Raw genomic sequence first — 23,671 nt, 5'->3', positions numbered from 1 at the left:
TACATATAACTTTTTGCCATCTGTACAACCAGAGATGTCACCGCCCTGTATATCTGCGGAGTGATGAGTTCAAAGCAAACCAAGGAAAGCTTCTGTACATTTATAAAATCAACCGCCCCCCTTTTTTTTTGTACCTCTTCTTTCTTTTTCATCCACTGTATCATCCTTGCTTGAGCCATGATCAGCCTGAAACCTGCGTATACCTCATATCTGGGCGAGAAACAGATCGACAGCTTGCGATTATACAAGTACGCTGCCGTCGACAAATCTCCCATCTCTCGATACATTTTGAAGCACTATTGGGATTTTGCCATCACTTTATTTCCAAGATGGATAGCGTATGTAGCTAATTTAGATCCAAACACACTTGCTCACGCTAACGACATTCTTCTAGTCCCAATTTAATCACTCTGATCGGCTTATTCTTCATGATTGCCAATGTCATTGTAGTTTGTATATGGTCGCCCAATCTTGATACGGATGCTCCCAACTGGATCAACTTTAGTTTTGCTGCTGGTCTCTGGCTGTACTCTACATTTGATAACGTAGACGGTCGTCAGGCTCGTCGCACTGGAACATCTTCTCCGTTGGGTGAGTTATTTGACCATGGCTGTGATGCTGTGAACTGTACGTATGTGGCTTTGTTGCAAGCAGCTGCATTGGGCTTGGGTCACACCCCCTCTGCTGCACTTCTGCTATTCGTTACAATTGCTGGCTTCTATCTTTCAACTGTTGAGGAGTACTATACTGGTGTTCTCTATTTGGGCTATGTGAATGGGCCAACTGAGGGTATTATTATTACATGTTTGGCCTTTATTTGGTCTGGTGTTTATGGTAAGTCGGTTTCTGGGCGAAATAGGTTAAGCATAACAAAGCTTTGCTGACACGCTGTGAACTGCTCAATAGGTATTGCTTCCTGGCACGTGCCTGTAGATGAGATCTCATGTCTCGCTTGGACAACGTCAATTTTACCCAGTGGCACCACTGGAGCTGACCTGTTTGTATGGGGTATGGTTGTATTCTTCCTTGTTACACATCTTCCAGTATGGTAAGAAATTGCGGTGATTTGATAATGTACGGTGCCTGATGTTTGGGTCTTGTTAGTGTTTATTCAATTGCTCGAGTGTGTAAGGAGAAGGGGCTCAAGAAGAGATCAGTCTTTGAGAATGTGTTCTTACCTCTAGTCTTCACCGGCATCTTCATCTATACATGGTTGTCATCCTCCTCATCCATCATTTTCACAGAAAATCACTTCATCGCATTCGCTATTTTCTCAGGACTCTTGTTTGGTGAAATGGCATCTGATATCATCCTTGCTCATTTAACAAAGTCAGAATATCCTCGCTTTATTAGCATTTACGCACCATTATTCCTGTCATCATTGATTGTGAACTTGCAAAGCTTTTTCCAAACGTAAGTAGCATCATGCAGCGTCCACACTGTTCATTTTACTCATAGCAGGCACTGATATCTTTTGCTGGGAACGTTAGTAAACTGGTAGATGAATACATTCTACTGCTTGTGCTATGCTGCACTAAATTTTACACCTTCATTGTAAGAGCAGTCCGTGTCATTAATGCATTCTGTGATTTCCTGGGCATTCGTTGTCTTGTGATCCCTACATCCAAGCAAACAGATAGAGTCATTGTACCGAAGACACCAGGTAAGATTTTTGTGAGAAGAAATCAGTGATGTCCTATGCTCATTCGCATCGTTTGTAGCTGAAGAAGAGGCTGAATCCTTGTTGGTAGCCCAGGAGGAAGGGTCTAATCAGCAGCAACAATACAACACATTCTAATTGGAATACTACCAACATCTAATCCACCATCTAATTTATATTTAGACATTAAGCTATTCAAAATATACATTTAACATGCATACCCTAAATAATAACATAAGCTCAACCTTACCATTGAATCAAATGTTGCTAACCTTAGCTTGAGGTAAAACTTAAAAAGGAAATTTTATATGAAGTCTGGTGTAACATGTTTATCTCAAATCCAGGGGCAGGGTTCCATATCACAGATCTCTAATTCGCTTGGTGGAGAGTAATAATCACAAAGCAAACGTAACATTTACTATTATAATACCGGGTATTTGAAAGTGAAATTCTAATCATTTTATTGATAAAGTGAATTCAATTCAAAAAAAAAGCTACAAAAAAAAAAGAAACCATAAGATTATGCTTTAAACGACATAAGTGAGAGATGAAAAATGCAAAGAGAAGTGAAATGAGAAAAAAAATAATGAGAACAAGTTTGATTATTTTGCTTCATATACGAGAGAAAAGAAATGAAGATAAAAAAAGAGAGCATAAGGGATTCAATTCCAAAATATATATACATCAAGTAAATAAATTTAGAAATTGAAGGGGGGTGTTTTTTTGTGCTATTGTTGAGATTATAGTGGGATTTTTTTTTTGTGTAAGGTGATAATTTGAGGGTTTTATAGAGTTGGTATTGTAGACATGAGATGAAGAGAAGAAGGATTTTCTTTTTTTGGTGTTTTATGTTGCGTTTTCTTGAAATTTGTGTATATAAAATGCTGATTGAATGCAGATGTAATTGTGTATAGTGTGTATATTGAGCCTTATTAGCAACCCACAGTACCAGCATTGTTTGTTGAGTGCCATGACATGCCGACCATATTTGACATCATATTGTTGCTGTTGCTGTTGTTGGATTGCTGTTGTTGTTGGTTGTTATTAGGGCTGTTTAAAGGTGGTAAATGCTGTTGAGAAGATGCTTCACTTTGATGTACTTGTTGCTGGTGGTGATGATGCTGTCTTCTGCGGCGATCCTCCACTCTTTGGTGTGTCTTCATATGCTGAGACAAGTTATCAGATCGAGAAAAGGTCTTGTGGCAATTGGGAAATGTGCAACCAAAGGGTCTTTCCATGGTATGAATTCTCATATGACGCTTGAGGTGTTCCAAACGCTTGAATCTTCGTTGACATTGAGCAATTGGACAAGTATGAGACTTTTGCTGACTCATGCCGTTGTTGGTACTGTTTGTGTTGGATGAGCGGCGTGAAGAAGCAGAGGACTTGATTCCAACAGTAGCAGAGCTAGCAATGACAGAACTAGCAGTGGACGACGAGGAGGACGAGGAGGAAGCAGCAGCGGCAGCAACCACAGCAGCAGCAGCATTGATGCTATTGTTGGCGGTTTCACTACCATTTGGGCTTTGGATAGGATAAGGGTGATAGCTGTAAGAACCCTGTTGCTGCTGTTGTTGTTGCATCATATTATTAGAACAATTGAATCTATCGTGATCATTTGAGGCAGCTGTAGTGGCAGTAGGTGAATGAGTTGGGCTTGAGGTGTTATAGAATGCATGGCTTTGGTGTTCATGATTGAGTAAAGACGAAACACCACCATTAGGCGAAGTTGGGGTATCTTGATGGATAAAATTCTGTTGATGCTGATGCTGTTGATGAGGATTATAATGACGCATATATTGCTGCTGTTGCTGTTGATGATGATGTTGATGAAAGCTGGCATCGCCCTGGTGTGATTCAAAGTATGGTTAAAATCACTGCTACTTGTAATAGACAAAATGTGCGTACAAACCTGTTCAGAGTAGCTGTGGCGTTGACCGTACATGTCCATCATGTCAAATGCTGGAGACTGTTGTTGCTTTGCAAAGTAAGCTGGAGATCTATCATCGAATACTTGCTGAGATGGTATGGATGCATTGGAAGAAGAGACAGAAGCAGCAGCGGCGGCAGCGACAACTGCAGCAGCAGCAGCAGCAGAGGCAGCGACAGACTGATTGCTGTTATTCTTGGAACTGTTGTTGTTGTTGCTGCCACCCTTCTTCTTGGATCCACCTTGCTGAAGCATGTTTGTCTTTTTGGTATGAGTGCGGTAATGAGCGTGGAAATTATCAGAACGACTGAAACTTTTACCACATCCAGGAAAATGGCAAACATGAGGTCTTTTGCCAGTGTGAACCAACATATGACGCTTGAGATGCTCATAACGTTTGAAGCTCCAAGTACAGTAAGGATAAGAGCAAGCATGCTTATGTTGGGTATTAGGGCCGGAGAGCTGTGCACGAGAGCCACGACGAGATGCAGCAGAAGCCTTTGCACCTGCAGGACTATCGGGAACTACATTACCAGTAGATGAAGTGGAACTAGTAACAGCAGTGCTGGTGGTCATGGTTGGATTGCCAAATGAGTGGTGTTGATGATGTTGCATAGAGGTCAAGAAGCTATAGTCTGATTGGTGCTGTTGTTGCTGTTGGCATCTAACAGAGGCAGCAGCATTGGCAGCAGTAGAATAAGCATTGCTTCCATGATGTTCATTTTGCTGAACACAGTCATTATCCATAGAAACAGCCGAGCATGAGCTTCTTCGATATGCGTCTTGATCATGCATAGATGACGGATGCGGGATGTTGGTTCCGAATCCAAAGGGACCCACATCAACAGAGAATTTACGCTTGAACTGCATTGAATCGAAAAGAACAGAGGAAGGAGAAACTGCTGGAGTGAGAGGAGGTGACATATGCTGTTGGTACATCATACCAGGATTGAATGCACTGTAGCTTGGAGGTGGGGGTGGAGGTAGATAGGCAGATGAAGGTATCATGGTGCCTCGATTATCAACAATGGAACAACTGGGTGCTGGTGGAGATGGTGTAGAGTTCTCTTCTAATTTAGGCAACTTGTCGATTCCAGGTAATTTTTCGTTCATGAGAGGTGTATTTGGCTGTTCGTAATTTGACATGATTTGCTGATGATTCATCTTATTTTTGTTTGATGCTGAATGGTGTAAGATATAATATAGAAAGAAAGAAAGAGAGAGAGAAGAAAGCAAACAGTAAGCGAGAATTTCATTTCATTATATACATACAGAATCAATGATCGACACATAGAGAGGAGTATTTAGTGCTTAATAGATTACTCATTTAGTATGAAAGCTTCTCCTTGTGATTCAAAGGAGTCGTATGTTTCTCTCATGTAAACATAGGGGGGGGGGGGCCACTGTGGGACTATCAAAAAGGAGCTTTCTTGTATATAAACTATATGCATTTTACTCCTTAAATTTTATTAATTATAGCAGTAAGGTTTATTCGCAGTAAGTTATCCTAAACGAGACAAAAATTGTATGATTCCAGTAATATTATCAACATTATACAGCTGAACATGCATAACGATATGCGATCGGTTTTCTTTGTTCCTACCAACAGTCGAGATGATCAGGTTGCAGCAGGGTGATGTGTATATGAATACGAGAACATTGACTTGTGAACACTTGCTAGTGTCTCATGAGACATGAGCCCAGTGGCTGTATATATTATAATACCTTCATATATATCAGGCATTGCATTTTTTACAATCAAATTATAGTTTCGTAATAATCTCTCTCCTGACTGAATATTATGTGGAATCAAGGAGCTTCCGATAAGAAAGAGGACGCAGAACCTCGTGCTTTCAAGATATTCCCCCCCCCTTTTTTTTACATGTAGATTCAAGTTGATGGTAGTTTTTATATGCTATTTGCTCAAAATACGCCTGTCTATACACGATTTGCCCCCTTTTCACTCTGTATGTCTAACCTTAGGTGACATGGATTCATATATATATATATATATATATATATATCCATCCTTGTAATATGACCAGGTCACAGAGCCTGTTGACTTGACATGTCAAAGTGCACAGGATTGATAATTCAGGAACATAAATGAAAGCAAGCTCACTTTCACAAGAATTCATTCATGTGATTCTGGCAAATGTTTACTTTTTTTTTCCTCCCCTATATTATGCATTATATACCTATATCTTGATCTGTATCAAGTTAGCCCCTTTTATTTTTTTAGGTATTTATTTAGCACATTATAGCACACCGTTAGTCGAGATCAAATCAGCAAGAAACAGTGATAAATTAGTACAGTCTTGACAAGAAAAAGGTCTTTGACATAGCCCCTAAAATCAAAATGGGAGCCAAAGCCATGGCATACTATCCTCAAGCAGCCTCCTGTGTCCAGCATTTGCTCATTATTTATGTCGGTATTGACATTTAGGGATCATGAACATGTCTTACAATGTGAAACGTCCGACTCGGATGCAATGGTCAAAGCATTCAACCCTACCGGACTCCAATGTTTACATGGCAGCAGACCAATACTAGAGATTTCACTCATAGCAGAGACTAAAGGATCCTCCTTTTTGCTTATCCACCCGTTTAAAGTATGTAGAGCAACGATGAAAGCATCCATCCATTGAATCGATCGACTAACAGTTGCAATTAGATGGCCAAGGACCAAAAGACCACCCAAAAGCGTTCCACCCTCGCTGATGTTGTCACTCGTGAGTACACCATCCACATGCACAAGCATGTCTTTGGTCGCTCTTTGAGAAAGCGTGCTCCTCATGCTATCAAGGCTGTCAAGGCTTTTGCTCAAAAGGCTATGGGTACCAAGGACGTCCGTCTTGACCCCTCTTTGAACAAGGCCGTCTGGTCTCGTGGTGTTAAGCACACTAACCACCGTATTCGTGTCCGTATCGCCCGTAAGCGTAACGATGACGAGGATGCCAAGGAGAAGCTTTACTCTTATGTCACCTTTGTCCCCACTGTTGACTTCAAGGGTAAGTTCATCATTCTATCTCATGCAATGCAATTGTTAATTAACTCGTATTATTAGGTCTTAACACCGAAGTCGTTGAGGATGAGAACTAAATCATCTTTTGATCATCATATACAATAAAATGACAAGCTTGGGTAGTTTTATATTAAAACAGCAGACTTCCATACCTTCAACAAAACATTGACACTGTGCATTGATTTATTACATGTGATGATTTAGTAGTAGATTGATGTAGTTACCAGGGCTCATCTGTCAAATGTCGATCTCCAGGGCGTGGTTGCCTAGCAACGCATGAAATGTATCCCTTGTTGACAGCAGGAGGTCCAAATCATACGACATTTCATACACATTTTCATCATCATTGGAGTGGATACGTACATTGGAATTTTATAGATGAAGAATTCGAAATATCTTTATTCTTTTGTATTTGATTTATGAAAATTTATGAAGGGATATGGATAAAATTAGTAGGCTATATACATTTTACTCTATGGAGCATCTAGAAGTCCGGCTCATTTTCGAGAACAATACGATATCTGGGCTTTCCGTCCTTGATAGCCTGAATTGCTTCATTGACTTGATTCATGGGATACTTGTTGATCCATGGCTTCACTGAGGTAGTGGCAGCGAATCTAAGCATGTCTTCAATTATGCGGGGAGAGCCAATGATGGAGCCAGAGATAGTGAGCTGCTTGCCGGCCAGCAGGAAAGGGGGGATGCCAACGAGAGGAGTCTCAGGGATAGCAACCATGATGAATTTACCATTACTTTTCAACAGGTTCAAAAATAGACTCCAGTCGAAATCATTTGCAAAACTTGTACAGATGATATACGTAAGAGTGTTTGCTCGACTCTTCATCATATTTTCATTGCTGGTAACAATGTATTCATCACAGCCCAGTTCCATGGCATCTTCACGCTTTCTATCGGAATGAGAGAGTGCAACAGCTTCAGCGCCCATTGCTTTAATCCATTGAATAGCAAAGTGACCAAGGCCACCGATACCAATAACACCAACACGATCTCCAGGCTGAACGTTGTTATTCTTTAAAGGTGCGTAAGTGGTAACTCCAGAACAGAAGAAGCAGGCAGCCATCTCGTTTGTCATACTACAGGGAATCTTGAATACAAAGCGATAATTGCCTCTCTAGAAGCAATTGAGCTTTAGTTATACATTTATACACAGGTGTCAGTTGAATACTAACCCAATAATCTGCATATCCTCCAAACGTCTTGTCGCCATTTTTCCAGTTGCCATTGTAAGTACCACCTCTTGATAAAAGACCTTCTTTGCAAATATTCTCATCGCCTCGTCTGCAGTCATCGCATTCACCACAAGAATCGCACTGAGCACCGACACCAATACGATCACCAACGCGGATGTGCTTGACATCTTTGCCAACTCTTGTGCAAATACCAACAATTTCATGACCGACCACAGCAGGGAATTGAGTCTTTCCCCAGCCTTCACTCAATGTATGAATATCGCTACCACATACCCCGCAATGAGAGATAGCCATTTCGACATCTGTCTCTTCCCAAGTTTTCAAGGGCAACTCCATTTGTTTGAGTGGAGAATCTATGTAGTGGCATTGTTAATATGAACGTTCAAGTAAAGTACGAATGCCAATTTATGTACCTTTGGAAGTGGCAGCCCAACCAATGAATGTGTCTTTGTTGTTTGAAGCAGAAGGAGACATGCTTTGATTTATATTGAAAATTAGGATCAATGATATTAAAGAGAAGATTTCGCTGAGAGATCCTTGATGCTTTTATATGGATCTAGCCTCGAGGAAGAGAAATTAGGTCCCTTCATAAGTTAAAACTTAAAACCGGAACTATAGTGCTTTTAACTGCTAAATTTTAGTTTATGTAAGCAAGTTCAGGTCTCCTTGCTTGGGAATACACGGAAACAGTGAGTTGTTTACATAATACACATTGAAATGCAGCACATTTGCTCAAGAGATACCCCTCACTCTACTATCGGTTCTTATTATATCCGCGACAGCTCAGGGTTAGATACATTTCTAACCTTCCTACTGTTCAAATGACAGCTTGAACCGATAAGGCCCAGTAACGAAGATAAGCATATGTGCTATGTATGTCGTAGAATAATCAGTGACCAAAAGGGCATGGCTTGAATTTTGAAAATGTAAAAGCATTATGTAAGCCTGTACATTGTTGAGTTTTACAAGCTGAAACAGAAATAGCTTTAGTGTGCTTATTCCCATGGAATCGTGTATGTACCTTGATCTACTAGAGTCTGTAGCGTCAAGATTATACGATTCCAAGCAAGCTTTTAAATAGCTATGGATAGAACAAATTGAGCACTCAAAATTATACGCGAATTTTGAGGTGATAGACTTTAGATCAAAACTCTTTGTAATGTTGATCCAGCATGCTCTTATTAGTAGTGCAACAGCATACGAGATGTAGTTATCTATCTGGTTGCATTATTATTGACACTTTACATCTTTCTCGAGGTCATAGAACTGGACGCAACATGACAGCTAATCACAAAATTATAGATGAAGCTGACTGTATATAAACAGGTTTATTGTGGTATAATTGCTGCCCAGGAGTTCAGCTTGTACTCGTACTACAGTCTGTAGGTGTTTACAGTTTTTTCTTTGATTAAGCTTCACAACTTTCAATCCAAAAGTGATATCCTTTCACCTGGCTGGACACGGCTAGATCAGGAATCACATTTGCACCAATACTGTAAAGCATCTGGCGTCTGTTACATAAAACTTTCTGTAAATGTAGTGTTGCGTAGATGCTTCATAGTGTATTTCAATCAAGTAGAAAGTTGACGGTTTGGTAATCCAGGCTGTTTTGATTTATAGTATAACTTTTTTGTTGAAATACGCTTATTTATTCAATATTGTCCATGTGCTTTAGATTTCTATTTACAATTGACGATAGAAGAGATAACGATCTCCACATTAGCACCTCAACCAGTGTTCTTCGTTTATTTGCGTTGTTACCATCACAGTAACTTAACCAATTAATCAAAGATAACCTGTATAGTCGCCTCGGATATTCAACTTTGTGATAACTGCCCTGCATTACAAGATGTAAAATTCGTTTCTTGACATTTTTATATTACATAAGACTGGAGACCCGTTTCAGGTTTTGTTTGTTCGGTCTTTTGTTTTACGTAAACAACTTTCAAGAGCCCCACCAGGCTGTTCCGTCGATTCCCAGGTTGATATCGTGTCCCCTACTACATTGTGAATAGTGAATTGCATTTACCTGTATAATGAGCGCAATTCAAACTTGAAAGTATTCTAATAAAAGCGAGAGAATTTGAGGAGAAAGCCTCACGTTTGCGCTCGATTTTGAATATATATATATTATGACTAGCCGACCTATCTCGCTACGCTCGATGTCAGCGTCCCCCTGTGGGCTCTCGACAAAGACATTTTAAATCAGATATAATAAAATTTTGGTATATCAAGTAGATTTTAAACAGTATATTATTATTAGTAAGAAAAAAAGAAAGGTTATATTAGAGCCACCAGGAGGAAGCGAGGAGGTATCTCCCTCAGTATCCTTTTTGCTTACACTGATATCAAACGAAGTCTATTATTGGGATAATGCGAAAGAAAATTCAAATTTTATGCCATTTTCTGATAATAGAATTGTTATATCATTTGCTGCTGCTGATGCTCTTGATAATAAGATGGCGACATAAAGCTGGTCATAAGTAAATACAGGACTTGTGTAAGATATACAACGGCATTTTTAAGATATTGTCATTGCAAAAGACACCTATATAGGGAAAAACTCCTAATAAAACCAAATAAAAAAGGATTCAAGCTAATCGATTGTTCTTTCAAATTCATGATCCCCATTTAATCAGCATCGCAATCATTATTGTCATCAACAGAAAGGCATTTAGGTCAGCCAGCAACAATGCCGCCGCCAAAATTGATTCAAGCTCAGTATATTTTTTCTGTTCAAGATTGGATAGATTTTGTTCTTTTTCGACTTCTTCAATCTATTTTGTATTATTCGACTATATAAACTGTGATGATCACCCTACGCTTCCTAATACATTCTTGAAGTACTTTTCAAGGCGCTTCCAATGGTGCTAATTGTTATGGATGTTTCAACTGAAATTATTGAGCAGTTGGATAAAATATAAAATGAGGTTTTTAGCGGAAATAGCCATATTTTGCATATGAAAGCCTCATAAAAGTGGTTTCAGAGGTTGCTTTGGACCGAGAGAAACATTTTGATTTGATATATACCATAGTAAAAGTCTTCATTTTCAAGGTCAAAAATGCGATCGTTTGATTTTCGTAAAAAACCATGAGGTACCCCTCATGCTTTTTGGTCGATTTTTGGCCATGTTTTTTAGGTCCCAAAAAAGTCGGGCAAAGGGGTTAGGAAGCAAGCACTAGCTGAGAGAAGCTACTTGGCGCTATTTTGGAGGTCTGAAACGAACTCAAACGCGAGAAATCACAGCTCGAATATATCCAAACTTCGCTGTGTTTTGCAATTACTTGAGCAATACAAGGTGATGCAGGTATGTTGTCTGCTCAAACTGGAACCGCTCTCGTTAATACAGACGTGGAGCATCGTAAAGGACTTAGGTCCACTGTTACAGGTCGCTTATGGAGGTTTATCATCAGATTGCGGAAAGCTAAACCCCAAATTTCAGTATGTATCAGTAGGGTATTCAGCCAAATCATGATTTCCAAGAGCTAACAGATACACTTAACACACTTAATCCATTAATTCAAAACTACGCTACAAATACAGAATCGCCATTTGTGGTGCTTTTATCAAATAAACTCTAAATCACGCGTGATTTGTGACACAGTGATGTAGCTGTGCGCCAGAAGGTGTGAATTATTCAGTGACAAAACGAAGCTAATTACATTTAGAAACCAAATTATCAACTGAAAAAAATACTACATCTATTAAGCAAACTATAAATGTCAATAGCCACAAGTTTCAATCATAACATGTAAGGTTAGCAACATGCTCATGTGGTGATAATGACAAGTCAGTTGTCCTAAATACAACCTTACAAGCGTCACGAGCATGATCAAGCCATTTATGCTTTAATTAACTGTTAAGATTTGTTTCATTTATCATTTGTGTGTTTTATTGCTAAACACTCAAACTCTATCATACGTAATTGGTGTTACAACCGCAGCAACAAAATATAAGCCATAGATTAGAAAAATATGGCAATTTTTGCTTTTAAAGAATGGAAGGGGAGTTGCGTCCTCATGCTGATGAGGCATGTCAAAATAGATGATAGCATTCAATCAAAGGATTGAAACATATGTAACTCCCATGAATTCAAAATCTATCCAGTAGTCCGCTCAATGGCAATAAAAGATGCTATTGTATTGACGTGCTATACAGGCTGAGTGCATTTATCGCAAGTTCCGTGCCAACTTCTTTCTTTTGATCAGCTGCATCCCTCTTACTCTCCTGACGCACTCCTTCGTGGCATCTACATCTGGACCACTCAACTCCTCTGCACTGGAGAGCATGGATCTCAACTACTGTTTGTCCTTTTGATCCAATGCTTTCCAATTCAATAGTAACGGCCCAGTAGCTACAATACTAAGAACTGTGTCCAACTCATGCAAGGTTAATGCATCAGTAACGGCAGATGGTGAATTAGCAGCGATACGGCCGGATGTCTCTTTCATGTTGTAAATCTTTTCCTCCAACTTCACCACATCAATCTTGATTGGGGAGGGTGCTCTCATTCTTCATCGTCATCGTTGCTTCCTTTCTTTTCTACACACTACCAGAAAGAAGAGGGCCTGTATGAACTTTTTGTCCTAGTCATTATATAGTTGATACTATCTTCTTAAGCAGATTCTTCTCATTGATATTGCTTTGTCGAATCTCCTGACTGACAAAAATAATCAGATCTCTCGAACAATCTTAACAAGCACTTCCACTTTTGATAGCAATCACTTCTTCAAGTCTGTAATCAGCTTGGATGGCGTTTATTTTCAAAAAACAAATATAAATGGGTGTGATTAAACAGCTCAGAGATAAAATACATTTTCCCAGTGTTATGACGTTGCAGCATAATCATTTCGAAGAGAATAGGAAATATGAATCCTCATTTGACAAACTATGTTTTTATTCAGACCCTAATGATACTATTATATACAATAGATACACTGGTTGCAATAGCTTTTGAGGCGCTCGCTTTGGTTGAAAGACCAACGATCTTTTTTGCTTTCGTTATCATTGCCCAGTTTCCACCCAAATTTCTGATCTTGTTAGACGGTATCTCGCGCATGAAATTAAGTCTAGCTGATTCTCGTAGCACATTCTATAGTGATGGAGATTAGCAGCATGATCCTCAAATGACTTGCTGGTTTGTTCTTGCTGAAGCATTATTTGGCTGCAGCCTTGTAATGTGCAATGCCTATGCCAACTTTCCCTTCACACTTGAGAATTCCATATCAGCAGAGCAAAAGTATTCTAGTGTTGTGCACCTTCTGTCTAATTTCTGCCGCTATTTCAGCACCTATTGACAATTGTAAATCTTGCCATGTCGTAAATTTCCAATGCGCTCTCTCAAACGAATACGTATCGGGGAGTCAATCGTCTTGGCTCTCTTCTCTGAATCGATGCCAGTACCGAGTTCATTCCAATTCACATAGACACCATACTTCTCATCTTGCAATTCGTTTTTAGACCCATATTAAGGCTGCATGTATACAAACAAATACAATAAACATCTGCACCATGTGAACGTCCAATTAGTCATTTTTTTGTAACAGATATTTACCAATTTTTTATTTTTTTTAATTTTCAAGAATTGTTTGTGTGTTTACTTGTATTGCCAAAGGAATAGGATGAAATAAAAAAAAAAATGAAAAAGGGCATATCATAAGTTGTGTGATCGTAGTGTTTCGATAGAATAAGTACAAAGAGTTTGGGAGTAGCAGTAGCAGTTCATAGTTAATAGTATAACAGAAAAAAAAAAGAGAATTTACATATATAAACGGGGAAACGCGCGCGCGCGCGAGAGAGAGAGAGAGAGATAGACGAGTACAAGTAAGTTACAAAATATAGACACAGGATATTTGAAGTTATTTTAAATATCTCCAAGGAAGCCCTTCAAAATTCCATCGACACTATCGACAGCATCTGTTAACTTTCTCTTGAAATCCTTCTCGCCAGAATCATTATAGATGAGAAGATTGGGAGTATCATCGGGGATCTTTTCAAGAGCATCCTTGGTGGCCAGGTTCAAAATCTTGTCCTTGATGTACTTGGGTGTAACTTCACCTTCTTCCAAACTTAAGAAATAAGCGGCAAGACCAGCTACGTGAGGGGAAGCCATTGATGTACCAGAGATAGTATTTGTAGCATAGCGACTGCCTCTCCAGATGGACAGAATATTCAAACCAGGAGCAAACACATCTACACAAGAGCCATAATTGGAGAAGTAGGCACGCTCATCTTGGATAGTGGAGGCACCGACTGTGATGGCCAGCTCAGCTGCGGCAGGTGAATAATCACAAGCATCACGATTATCGTTACCAGCAGCAACAGCAAAGACGATACCAGAATCAACCGCACCGTTGACAGCAAGGTCCAATGATGGAGATTTGCCGCCTCCCAAACTCATATTGGCAACAGCGCCCTTGTATTTCTTGTTGTTCTTCTTGGCAGAGGCTGCTTCCTTGAGATGCTCAGTAGTGGCCCAGTCAACACCACGTACAACATCACTCATTGTACCACTACCATTGCTTCTCAAGACTTTAACAGCAACAGGTTGCGCTTTCTTGGCAATACCATAACGCTTACCAGCAATGGTGCCAGCACAATGGCTACCATGGCCATTTCCATCTTCATCACGATCACCACTAGGTACAGTATGGCCCCAAACTGCGCGACCATCAAAATCAATGTGATCTACATTGACACCAGTATCGATAACATAGACCTTCACACCTTCACCACCATCAGGGTTGTATTCGTACTTTTGATAATTCTTGAATGTGAGTGGATCAGCATGAGAGACACGAGAGAGACCCCAGGGAGCATTACGTTGCAATTCATTTGCATAAACCATAGAATCATGCTCTACAAAAGCAACCTGTGTCCCCATTGTTAGTAATGTTATCTCACGCTACATCATCGCTTAGCTTACATCGTCTGATTGGCGGATAGCCTCTAATACATGGTCGTCGAATCTACCAGCGTAACCCTTGAGGTTGGGGGTATCATAGACATGAGCAATACCAGCCTTGGCAACATGAGGATTCAACCAGTCAGTGATTTTGTAGTTATCATTCGCTTTTTCAGAGAGAGCGCTGATCCAAGAGGCATGCTCTTTGATTTCATGGGATCGCAGATTGTCCTTGAGTACTACAATATAGGAATTGGAAATCACCTCAGCATCAGGGGAAATGTACAAAGGAGCCATGTCATTAGTGGGGTCTTGATAAGAGAGAGGCTTTGCACTAGCCAAAGTGGCTACCATCAATGCACTGGCGATAAGACTAAGCTTCATTTTGGATATAAGAGAGTTTCTTGTTTGCTGTGAAAAAAAAAAAAAAAAGAAAAAGATAAGGTGTGTTGAAAATGGATAACAACTCTTGTATTTATACTAGTTTATCAGCATTGATTTGAATGCACGAAAGGGACGAATGACCACTGATTAGCAACAATGTGACCTTTTGAGTTCACCCTCCCCTTCCCCCCCACTCAAATGTATGACCCGATGATTCGCTCTACCAATGCATGATTTTGTTTGTATATTTCTAGTTTTAATTAACACTGTTGTGTGTCTGATAACCACAAACCTGATCACTCTCCAACATATTTAAACAAGACCCCAAACTCATTGCGCTTTATAGATTGGCCTGTGCTGTGCATTTATATACTCACTCTCTCACAGATTCCGATGTGATAGCTGAACCAATCAATCCATGGGGTGGTGATCTTTTGAAAATTCACACAATACACTAGATAACACCATTATGAGCCTTAATTACTTATCGTCATTATTGAAGGGCTCTCCAAGTAGCATGGTAATACATTAATTGGGCGTTCGGTACATCTATAGATGATGCCATTTTTACCTCAAAACTTGGCGCAACTTTCTAATGATAACTCACCCCTTTTTTCTGCGGTGAAACCAAGTGGTAGAGATAGCATCAACTGACAAACACTGCTTGGAGACCAATTATTTCACTGGAATAAAAGGTCTAATAAAAAACACTGGACTTCATTTGGGTCGAATGTCTCCAATTTGGAAATTTATACTCGTAGCGTAGATACACTTCTTCTCTTTTTACACCATGTCTTTTTTCATTTGGATTTCATGCGCATTTTAATTCAGCACCGATAACTCTGAGGAGATGTTGAGTACACAGAAAGATAGGTGGTAGAGTATAATCCAATGTTGGTTTGAAGATTGATTTCAAATCTGTGGGTTCGATGACTGCACCATCATAATCTCTAGTTCGTGTTGATGCCATTAAATGCCTGCCCAAAACCTTTACCCTGACCCTCTTTAGCAGCTAGTGCAGCCCTCAGCCCAGCTACTAACAGCATACACTTAGATTAGGATTGCATAGTAATATCGTTGCTAGAATATCTGCCAAATTGCTTTGGAAAAGAATGTTTAGTAATGTTGCACTCCACAAGTAGAGGCAAACATTCTAAATGCGATGCTAGTAATAGTAAAAAAAAAAAGCATTTTGCAGTTTATGTTGCAATTTTCCACATTTAAGTAGAGAGCGCAAGACAACACCTAATTTGTATGCCCTTATGACATTGTTCTGTCATAAGATTCCATCTAGAGATACATACAACGCATGGTAGCCATTTATTGCTACTTGCATGCTTATTTTACTATATTCACACTCGCAACATGTGTTGTATGTACTTATGGTTAATGAAGGCGATTTGTCGCAAATTTCGGTTGCACATTGTAGTTAATTATGCGATCATATAAAAAATGCTGGAAGCATATCAGCTACAGCTTTTGAGCCAGACGTTTTTCCAGAAACCAACATCAACATCATCGATAACCAAGCTCAGTCATGAGATGTTGTCCAAGAGGACAGTCATATTCATATGTGAGCTAAGAATCTCTATCTATTATCTGGACAGAACGACGAACGACGTTTGCTGCATCTCGACCATCTCTGAAGTAACGGGAGACAAAAAAAAAACGGTATACGAGGCCATGATTGATGAAAGAGCAGCATCAGATAGCAATAATTTTTATGCACGTGCCAAGGCACTCAAATATTCAAACTGAGAGAATGACAGAGTAGCACTTGAATCAAGGGGAAATGTCCACCTAAAATTGTGATCAGACTAAGGTGGGAAATGCTAACAATTGGGTTCAAGACGTCATTGAATGGGCGGCTTCTACCGTATAATCCCTCCTTGGAGCATAATATCACACAAGAAATGCCCCGCGCGAGCAACCTGATGTGCTTCGAGTAGGGATCGCCTTTTTACTAGGTATGCACGTATGACAAGTGCCTACCAGATTCGACAAAACTCCGTTTAGCAGCAAATATCAAAAGCAGGAAGCTGTAAAGGTGCTATTTCCACGTCTTTTCTCTTTTTCTCTTTTTTGTAACTTTTGTTTTACTTACACATTCTATCTCTAGCCATTTAATTGATATTCACATCCAACAGTGACTCAGTACCTCATCATACAGGCTCATTCAATGTTGTACACTAAGAAAAAGAAGAGCAAGTTAACGCTAAGGAAGCTCGCCAAACAACCGTACATTGGTGTTATTGAGACAACGATGTTATATCGTTCCGCTGACGATCCAAAGGAGCGCTTGATATCGGTAAGTCAATATGTGCATAAAGATATATATCGCTACTCAATTCGAAACGAGCCGATGGAAAGAAGCTCAAGCTTTTCGATATGAAAATGAAACATAGCCCATGAAAGATGTTAAATGGAGTATTAAAAACTTTTTTTATCCAATCAGGTATTTACTTTGTTTGTGGAAGAGCCATCAAGGCACTTGATTCTGATCCGATTCTATGAAGATTTTGAAGAGTTTGATAAAAGAGTATGTAGCAAATGTGTTCCTACAAAAAGATATGTGTTCTTATAATGACTGGCCTAGATTAAGTGTTACTACAAAAAGTGCAAGATCTCTCTACCGAAATTACGACAAGATCAGGAACAGCATGCAGTTGCCACGAGTAATGTGTCGCGGAGAAGCAGCATTAGTAGTAACCATAGCAACCATAGCAACGGCAGCTTCCGTCAAAAGCTGCTCTACAACTTTTCAAGGAAATCAAAGCACCTGCTCATCAGAAAAAGTAATTCAGATAATATCGAACGCTACTTACGTCATTGTGTGAACGATTTAAGCATTCAGTCGTGCTCCCTCTTCAAAGAGTTCCTTCAGCCTCAAAGGGATGAGGATAATGTTATACCAAAAGAGATGGTGCAATCTTTTGTAGAAGAACAACACGTGTCTCTACTGAATGCTATTGACAACAGCAGCAACAATAGCTTGAGTCAGCATAGAGACATTGTTAGTACATGCGGTCCAACTCCACCACCCGATAAACAACAACAGTTAACGCCACCGCCAGAGCATGACAACGCATCATTTTTATCCTACTCATCATTCTCTATCCCACCTCCACCATCACAACCACCTCAATCTTCAATACCGCCACAGAGGGACTTGTCAGACACAAGTGATATCACATCTTCATCATTTTCTTCTGATATTCCTGTTACAATACAAGACTTTCAGCTCATTAAGGTTATTGGAAGAGGTTGCATGGGCAAAGTAAGTTTGCTTAAATTTACACATCCGAGGAGTACAACCCTTTTTAATTACTAGTACTCCCCTCTTTCCCTGATGATCTTAGGTACTTTTGGTCCGACATCGAAGTTCCTCTCGTTTATTAGCATTGAAGGCGATTAGTAAGAAGGCTGTTGTTGAGCAAAGCCAAATCGTTCATATTAAAGCAGAGCAACAAATCTTGGCCGACATTGCATCTATTCATCACCCCTTTCTGATCAAATTACACTACTCTTTTCAAGACATGAACCAGCTCTTTCTTGTGCTAGACTATCATGTCGGAGGTGACCTGGCAACTCAACTTCGGATTAACCACAGTTTACCACCTGATAGATGCAGGTTCTACACCGCGGAGATCATACTAGGCATACAGGAACTACATCGCTTGGGCATCCTATACAGGTACAGGAGTATTATTATGCGGGGGCATGTTAAGAAATGACTAATTTTTTACATTGATTGTGTAGAGATTTGAAGCCTGAAAACATCCTACTCACTGCTGATGGTCATCTGGTATTGACCGATTTTGGACTCTCAAAGCAATTCTATGATGGGCTGAGTTTGGAGGAACAGAGGACAGATACATTCTGTGGTACAGCTGAATACTTGGCACCTGAAATATTAAACGAGCAACCTTATTCTTACGAAGTTGATTACTGGAGTATGGGAACCATTTTATTCGAAATGCTGACAGGAATCACACCGTTTTGGGCAGAGAATCGGGACGACATGTACAAGCGTATTCGACAAGATCCTCTTCAGTTTCCTGAGTTCATCGACATCGAAACAGCCGACTTTATTGCACGTTTGCTGAAGCGAGACCCGAAAAGACGACTTGGAAGTGGCCCTGACGGACCTATCCGAGTGCGTTCCGATCCGTATTTTGAATTTATTGATTGGAACTTGATTTACACAAAACGAATCAGACCACCCTACATACCAAACTTGTACTCAGAGACTGATTTTAGTCACTTTGATAGTGAATTCCTGCGGTTAACACCAAGGCTATCACCTGTTGGAAGCGATTACATGCTGAGCCAAAGTTTGGATCGCGCTTTTGAAGGATACTCGTACACCAATCGCGAAGATACTGGATTCGACTCGCCTCCATCTGAACTATACAGTATGTCAGAACCACCTCCGCCTGTTACTTTGTTGGACACTGCCATGGGATCTCTGGACGAAGGCGCTGGAGATAGAGGCACTCGATATTTTGTATATAATGGAAGCGATGATGTGATACCCTATGATGATTATGCTGACAGCATCGTCAGCAGCAGCGACGACATTCGATCCATCGATTTTGTTCGACATCAAAGCAATAGTTTTCAGCGATACAGTGGCGATGGCGAGGAGGATGATGTAGATACGTATTATCCTCCTAGACCGGCTAGGCCTGTTACTAGAAGTAATGTATCAGTTACACCACCACCACCTTCAATTTCGACGGATACTGCAGCGGTACCGACAACACTACATGATCAGGCTAATTTAGATAATTCCTCTTCATCAATCTAATTTTTATATCTATCCCCTATTAATTTATGGCACATTTTTATGGCTTTTTATGTACCTGATGCAAATCGTTTTTCTTTATTTGTAATACATTTATTTCGGCAGGTCTCGAACGCATTTTAATTAGAAAACAACAAAGACCCTTAAAATTGCAAAGCAAAAACAAACAAACAAGCAAACAAACATAGGCACTTGATGCCATTGGTGCTCTCTCCTCTAATTGCACAACTCTGCTTTTGGGTATTACGCTACACTAATAAATGTCGCTAATATTCTTGACTGTTGCTTTGTAGCCTCACTATTACCATGCTATGATTCGTCGGTGTAAGCTTGCGATGCAGCAATATTTAAGGTCTCCCAAAAGCTGATGGCTAATTGCCGCTGAAGCATTGTATGAATTGTATAGCCAAGATCTATCAAATACATACCTATTTTGCTTTGCGAAAGTTATTCAGCGCCGGGATCTTGAAATCATGCTCTTTTCCCTAAAAGCTGGTGCCATTTATATATGAACACCACTACCATATGCTGAATTTTTCTAACTGCTTACTACCGCCTAAAAATTCTCCATAATCCACTTTTAACTCTGTATCTAAATTCTTTACGATGCTCCACGTCTGTACTAACGAGAGCGGTTCCAGTTTGAGCAGACAACATACCTGCATCACCTTGTATTGCTCAAGTAATTGCAAAACACAGCGAAGTTTGGATATATTCGAGCTGTGATTTCTCGCGTTTGAGTTCGTTTCAGACCTCCAAAATAGCGCCAAGTAGCTTCTCTCAGCTAGTGCTTGCTTCCTAACCCCTTTGCCCGACTTTTTTGGGACCTAAAAAACATGGCCAAAAATTGATCAAAAACCATGAGGGGTACCTCATGGTTTTCATCGAAAATTAAACAATCGCGGTTTCCACCTCCAAAATGAAGACTTTTACTATGGTATATATCAAATCAAAATGTTTCTCTCGATCCAAAGCAGCCCTGGAAACTTTATTTATACCACTTTCATATGTAAAAACTCGACATTTTCGCCAAAAACCTTATTTCATATTTTCGGAAATTCCTCAATGAGTTTTGTCAAGATACCTATTTTAATTGGCACCATAGGATGCGCAGTGAAAAGTATTCCAGATATGCATTAAGGAGTAAGGGGTGATCTTCGCAATTTATATAGTCGAATCCTTCAAAATAGGTCGAATTGGGTTGAGAAAGTTCGAAAACAAGCAAATCAGAACAGAATCATGAGCGGACATTAAAACGATTTTGGCTGTTGGATGGTGGTAATTGATGTTTTAGACGCTTATAAAAAGGGAAATGTAAATTGAAAACTGCTCTAATCTATTCTGGCTACTTTTTGCGTCTGTTGCATACTATTGTTCTATTTGATAGAATAAATTGTTGTAAATTGTCTACGCAAATGCGTATTTTAGTGCGAAATGCAGAATTGTTATCTTATTCAAGATAGCATATGACGCTGTGCTTTGAATGCAAAATCCAGCGCTTTCTAATGTAGGAAAAAGTAATCGCTTTCAGAGCATTGTCAAACTGACTGAACTGATAGAAATCTGCTTTTGTTTTGCTTATGAAGTATTTTATATAAGCATTAAAGAGTTGGAGGTTGAAAAGTTGAACCCTTTTTGATAAACGCTATCAAAGCAATTTGGAATGAACTCAACTTGAAATCATATGCATGTTATGGTCAAACGATAAACCTTTGAAATCGGCGTTTCAACTAGTATAGACTATCATAAAAAGCTTTAAACTTGTAGAACCCTTTCTTGTTTCCATATTTCATTTTTTCTTCTTATCTAAACAGATTGATAAAGAAGGATGGCTGCTCAATTATACGAAACTACAAGTGGACGTCTCTTTCACGCAGGCGCTGTTGCTGTGATTACAGTAGGGTAAATACTTTTCTTTCAGAATATCATGATAACTACGCATGCTGATACACATTGACCATCTAGTTTACCTGCTCGCGGTAAAACTCATGCCTCTCGATCCTTGTGTCGCTACATGCGTTGGTTAGGCGTTTCTACCAAGGTATTTAGTGTAGGCAACTATCGCAGAGAGAGATTGGGCTCGTTGTCTGAAGAATGGTTTGACCCACGTAAGTCGTTGAGAATATGAGAGTGAATGATGTTGATAACAGTGTGCTGGTAGATAATGACAAGGCTACAGAGACTCGCCTGCAAGTTGCTGATGAGTGTCTAGGTGATCTCATCAACTGGCTTCAAACAGGAGGTGGCCAAGTGGCTATTTTCGATGGCAATAACGTAACGGAAGCTAGAAGAAAACAGATCCACGACAAACTGCTGGATAATGACATTCATGTAACATTCCCCCTTAAGTAGATGCAGTACTAATGTATTAACACTACTTTGATAGCCATTATTCTTGGAGTTTATCTGCAACAAACCTGATATCATTTTAGCCAATATTAGAAGTGTCAAAATTTCGTCCCCAGATGTGAGTATATGAGACAATCCAAATGGCACTAGTCTAACCCAGAGTTTAGTATGTTGGATGGGATCCTGAGGAAGCTGTGAAAGATTACAAGGTATGCTGTATAAAAAAACTGGCCATTTTCTTTGTGCTTATTTGTTTTCTTTGGTTAGCGTCGTATTAAACAACATGAGGACAACTATGAAACAATCACAGACACAACACTCCCCTTTGTCAAAAACATGAATGCTGGCGAGCAGTTTATAGTGAACAATGTCATAGGCTATTTGCAGGTAGGTAGAGAGAGAGAGAGAGAGAGGCCAGATATAGAGCATTATCATATGGATACTGATGTGTTTTTTTTTCTGGTGTAGTCTCGTATAGTGTATTATCTCATGAATCTTCACATTCAACGTCGTACCATTTATTTCGCACGGGTAAATATCACGCTGTAATAGGCTTACTGAAAGAGTCAATCTGATTTAATTTACTTTTACATGTGTAGTCTGGTCCTTCTCTCAACGACAATTCATACAAAGCAGATGCAAATCTCTCTGTCGAGGGCGAAAAGTATGCTGAGAAGCTAACAGAGTTTATGTTGGCTTATCATGATCAAAAAAATGCCACTAGAACAGCTGATGAAGAACGCCCCTTGACTGTAAGTAGACAGCATAAGCGTCTTGGTTGGTTACTGACATACACGCAAAATATAGGTTTGGACATCGACACAAAAGAAATCGTTGGAGACTGCAATTCCATTCATCAATGCCGGTATTCCTGTCAGACAGCAATCTGTATTGAACCAGCTAAATCCAGGAGAGTCAGATGGATTATCTCCTGCTGAGGTCAAGGAAAAGTTTCCCGAAGAGATTGCAAAAGTAAAGGAGAACCCATATCGCCATAGATATCCACGTGCTGAGGTAGTGTAGTACAAATTGTCAGAAAATAACGTTATATTAACTGTTCCGCTTCTTACCACAGTCGTACCACGATTTAGCAGTGAGATTGGAATCTGTCATTATGGAGCTTGAGCGTGAAAAGAATGATGTGCTGATCATTGCTCACGAAACAGTGCTGCGCTGTTTATATGCCTACTTGTTTGATAGACCTGCTTCTGTAAGTTGGATGAGTGGGTTTGCTTTATACGGTGCTCATCATTCTGTTTTACGTAGGAAATTCCAACAATTTCAATTCCAAGATCATGCCTCATAGAAATTACACCCTCAGCATACGGCTGCAAAGAATCTCGTATGGAGATCTTGTAATTCAAGACAGTTTTACCGTAGACCAACAGTTATGCACTTTT

The 23,671-nt window shown here is 39.7% G+C and overlaps 7 protein-coding genes across 7 annotated transcripts; 4 read left to right on the top strand and 3 right to left on the bottom strand.

Annotated features, from left to right (window-relative positions):
- Positions 1–177: 177 nt before the first annotated feature.
- Positions 178–1,798, top strand: ATC70_002180 (uncharacterized protein; the record flags this gene model as incomplete). Its single annotated transcript, XM_064821562.1, has 6 exons — positions 178–338; positions 395–834; positions 907–1,048; positions 1,105–1,413; positions 1,491–1,663; positions 1,722–1,798. 6 exons carry the CDS (start codon positions 178–180, stop codon positions 1,796–1,798), a joined length of 1,302 nt encoding a protein of 433 aa, XP_064681248.1.
- A 794-nt stretch (positions 1,799–2,592) lies between these two features.
- On the bottom strand, positions 2,593–4,736 carry ATC70_002179 (uncharacterized protein; the record flags this gene model as incomplete). The annotated part of the gene is made up of 2 exons (XM_064821561.1): positions 2,593–3,507; positions 3,573–4,736. 2 exons carry the CDS (start codon positions 4,734–4,736, stop codon positions 2,593–2,595), a joined length of 2,079 nt encoding a protein of 692 aa, XP_064681247.1.
- Positions 4,737–6,082: 1,346 nt separating this feature from the next.
- ATC70_002178 (uncharacterized protein) lies at positions 6,083–6,692 on the top strand (the record flags this gene model as incomplete). Its single annotated transcript, XM_064821560.1, has 3 exons — positions 6,083–6,202; positions 6,265–6,601; positions 6,658–6,692. 3 exons carry the CDS (start codon positions 6,083–6,085, stop codon positions 6,690–6,692), a joined length of 492 nt encoding a protein of 163 aa, XP_064681246.1.
- Positions 6,693–7,099: 407 nt separating this feature from the next.
- Positions 7,100–8,300, bottom strand: ATC70_002177 (uncharacterized protein; the record flags this gene model as incomplete). Its single annotated transcript, XM_064821559.1, has 3 exons — positions 7,100–7,747; positions 7,806–8,179; positions 8,240–8,300. The coding sequence occupies 3 exons, from the start codon at positions 8,298–8,300 to the stop codon at positions 7,100–7,102; spliced, it is 1,083 nt and encodes a 360-aa protein (XP_064681245.1).
- Positions 8,301–13,690: 5,390 nt separating this feature from the next.
- On the bottom strand, positions 13,691–15,115 carry ATC70_002176 (uncharacterized protein; the record flags this gene model as incomplete). The annotated part of the gene is made up of 2 exons (XM_064821558.1): positions 13,691–14,698; positions 14,753–15,115. 2 exons carry the CDS (start codon positions 15,113–15,115, stop codon positions 13,691–13,693), a joined length of 1,371 nt encoding a protein of 456 aa, XP_064681244.1.
- Positions 15,116–17,294: 2,179 nt separating this feature from the next.
- Positions 17,295–19,925, top strand: ATC70_002175 (uncharacterized protein; the record flags this gene model as incomplete). The annotated part of the gene is made up of 5 exons (XM_064821557.1): positions 17,295–17,423; positions 17,571–17,654; positions 17,712–18,392; positions 18,475–18,809; positions 18,875–19,925. The coding sequence occupies 5 exons, from the start codon at positions 17,295–17,297 to the stop codon at positions 19,923–19,925; spliced, it is 2,280 nt and encodes a 759-aa protein (XP_064681243.1).
- Positions 19,926–21,750: 1,825 nt separating this feature from the next.
- Positions 21,751–23,630, top strand: ATC70_002174 (uncharacterized protein; the record flags this gene model as incomplete). The annotated part of the gene is made up of 11 exons (XM_064821556.1): positions 21,751–21,824; positions 21,888–22,030; positions 22,084–22,253; positions 22,309–22,389; positions 22,439–22,480; positions 22,539–22,658; positions 22,740–22,802; positions 22,871–23,023; positions 23,079–23,285; positions 23,347–23,481; positions 23,538–23,630. 11 exons carry the CDS (start codon positions 21,751–21,753, stop codon positions 23,628–23,630), a joined length of 1,281 nt encoding a protein of 426 aa, XP_064681242.1.
- Positions 23,631–23,671: the final 41 nt, after the last annotated feature.

The sequence above is a fragment of the Mucor velutinosus genome (assembly GCF_035048745.1).
Source record: "Mucor velutinosus strain NIH1002 chromosome Unknown tig00000093, whole genome shotgun sequence".
Taxonomy (NCBI): domain Eukaryota; kingdom Fungi; phylum Mucoromycota; class Mucoromycetes; order Mucorales; family Mucoraceae; genus Mucor; species Mucor velutinosus.
Note: the sequence above shows the minus strand (reverse complement) of the source record. Positions and strands in the feature narration are given on the sequence as shown.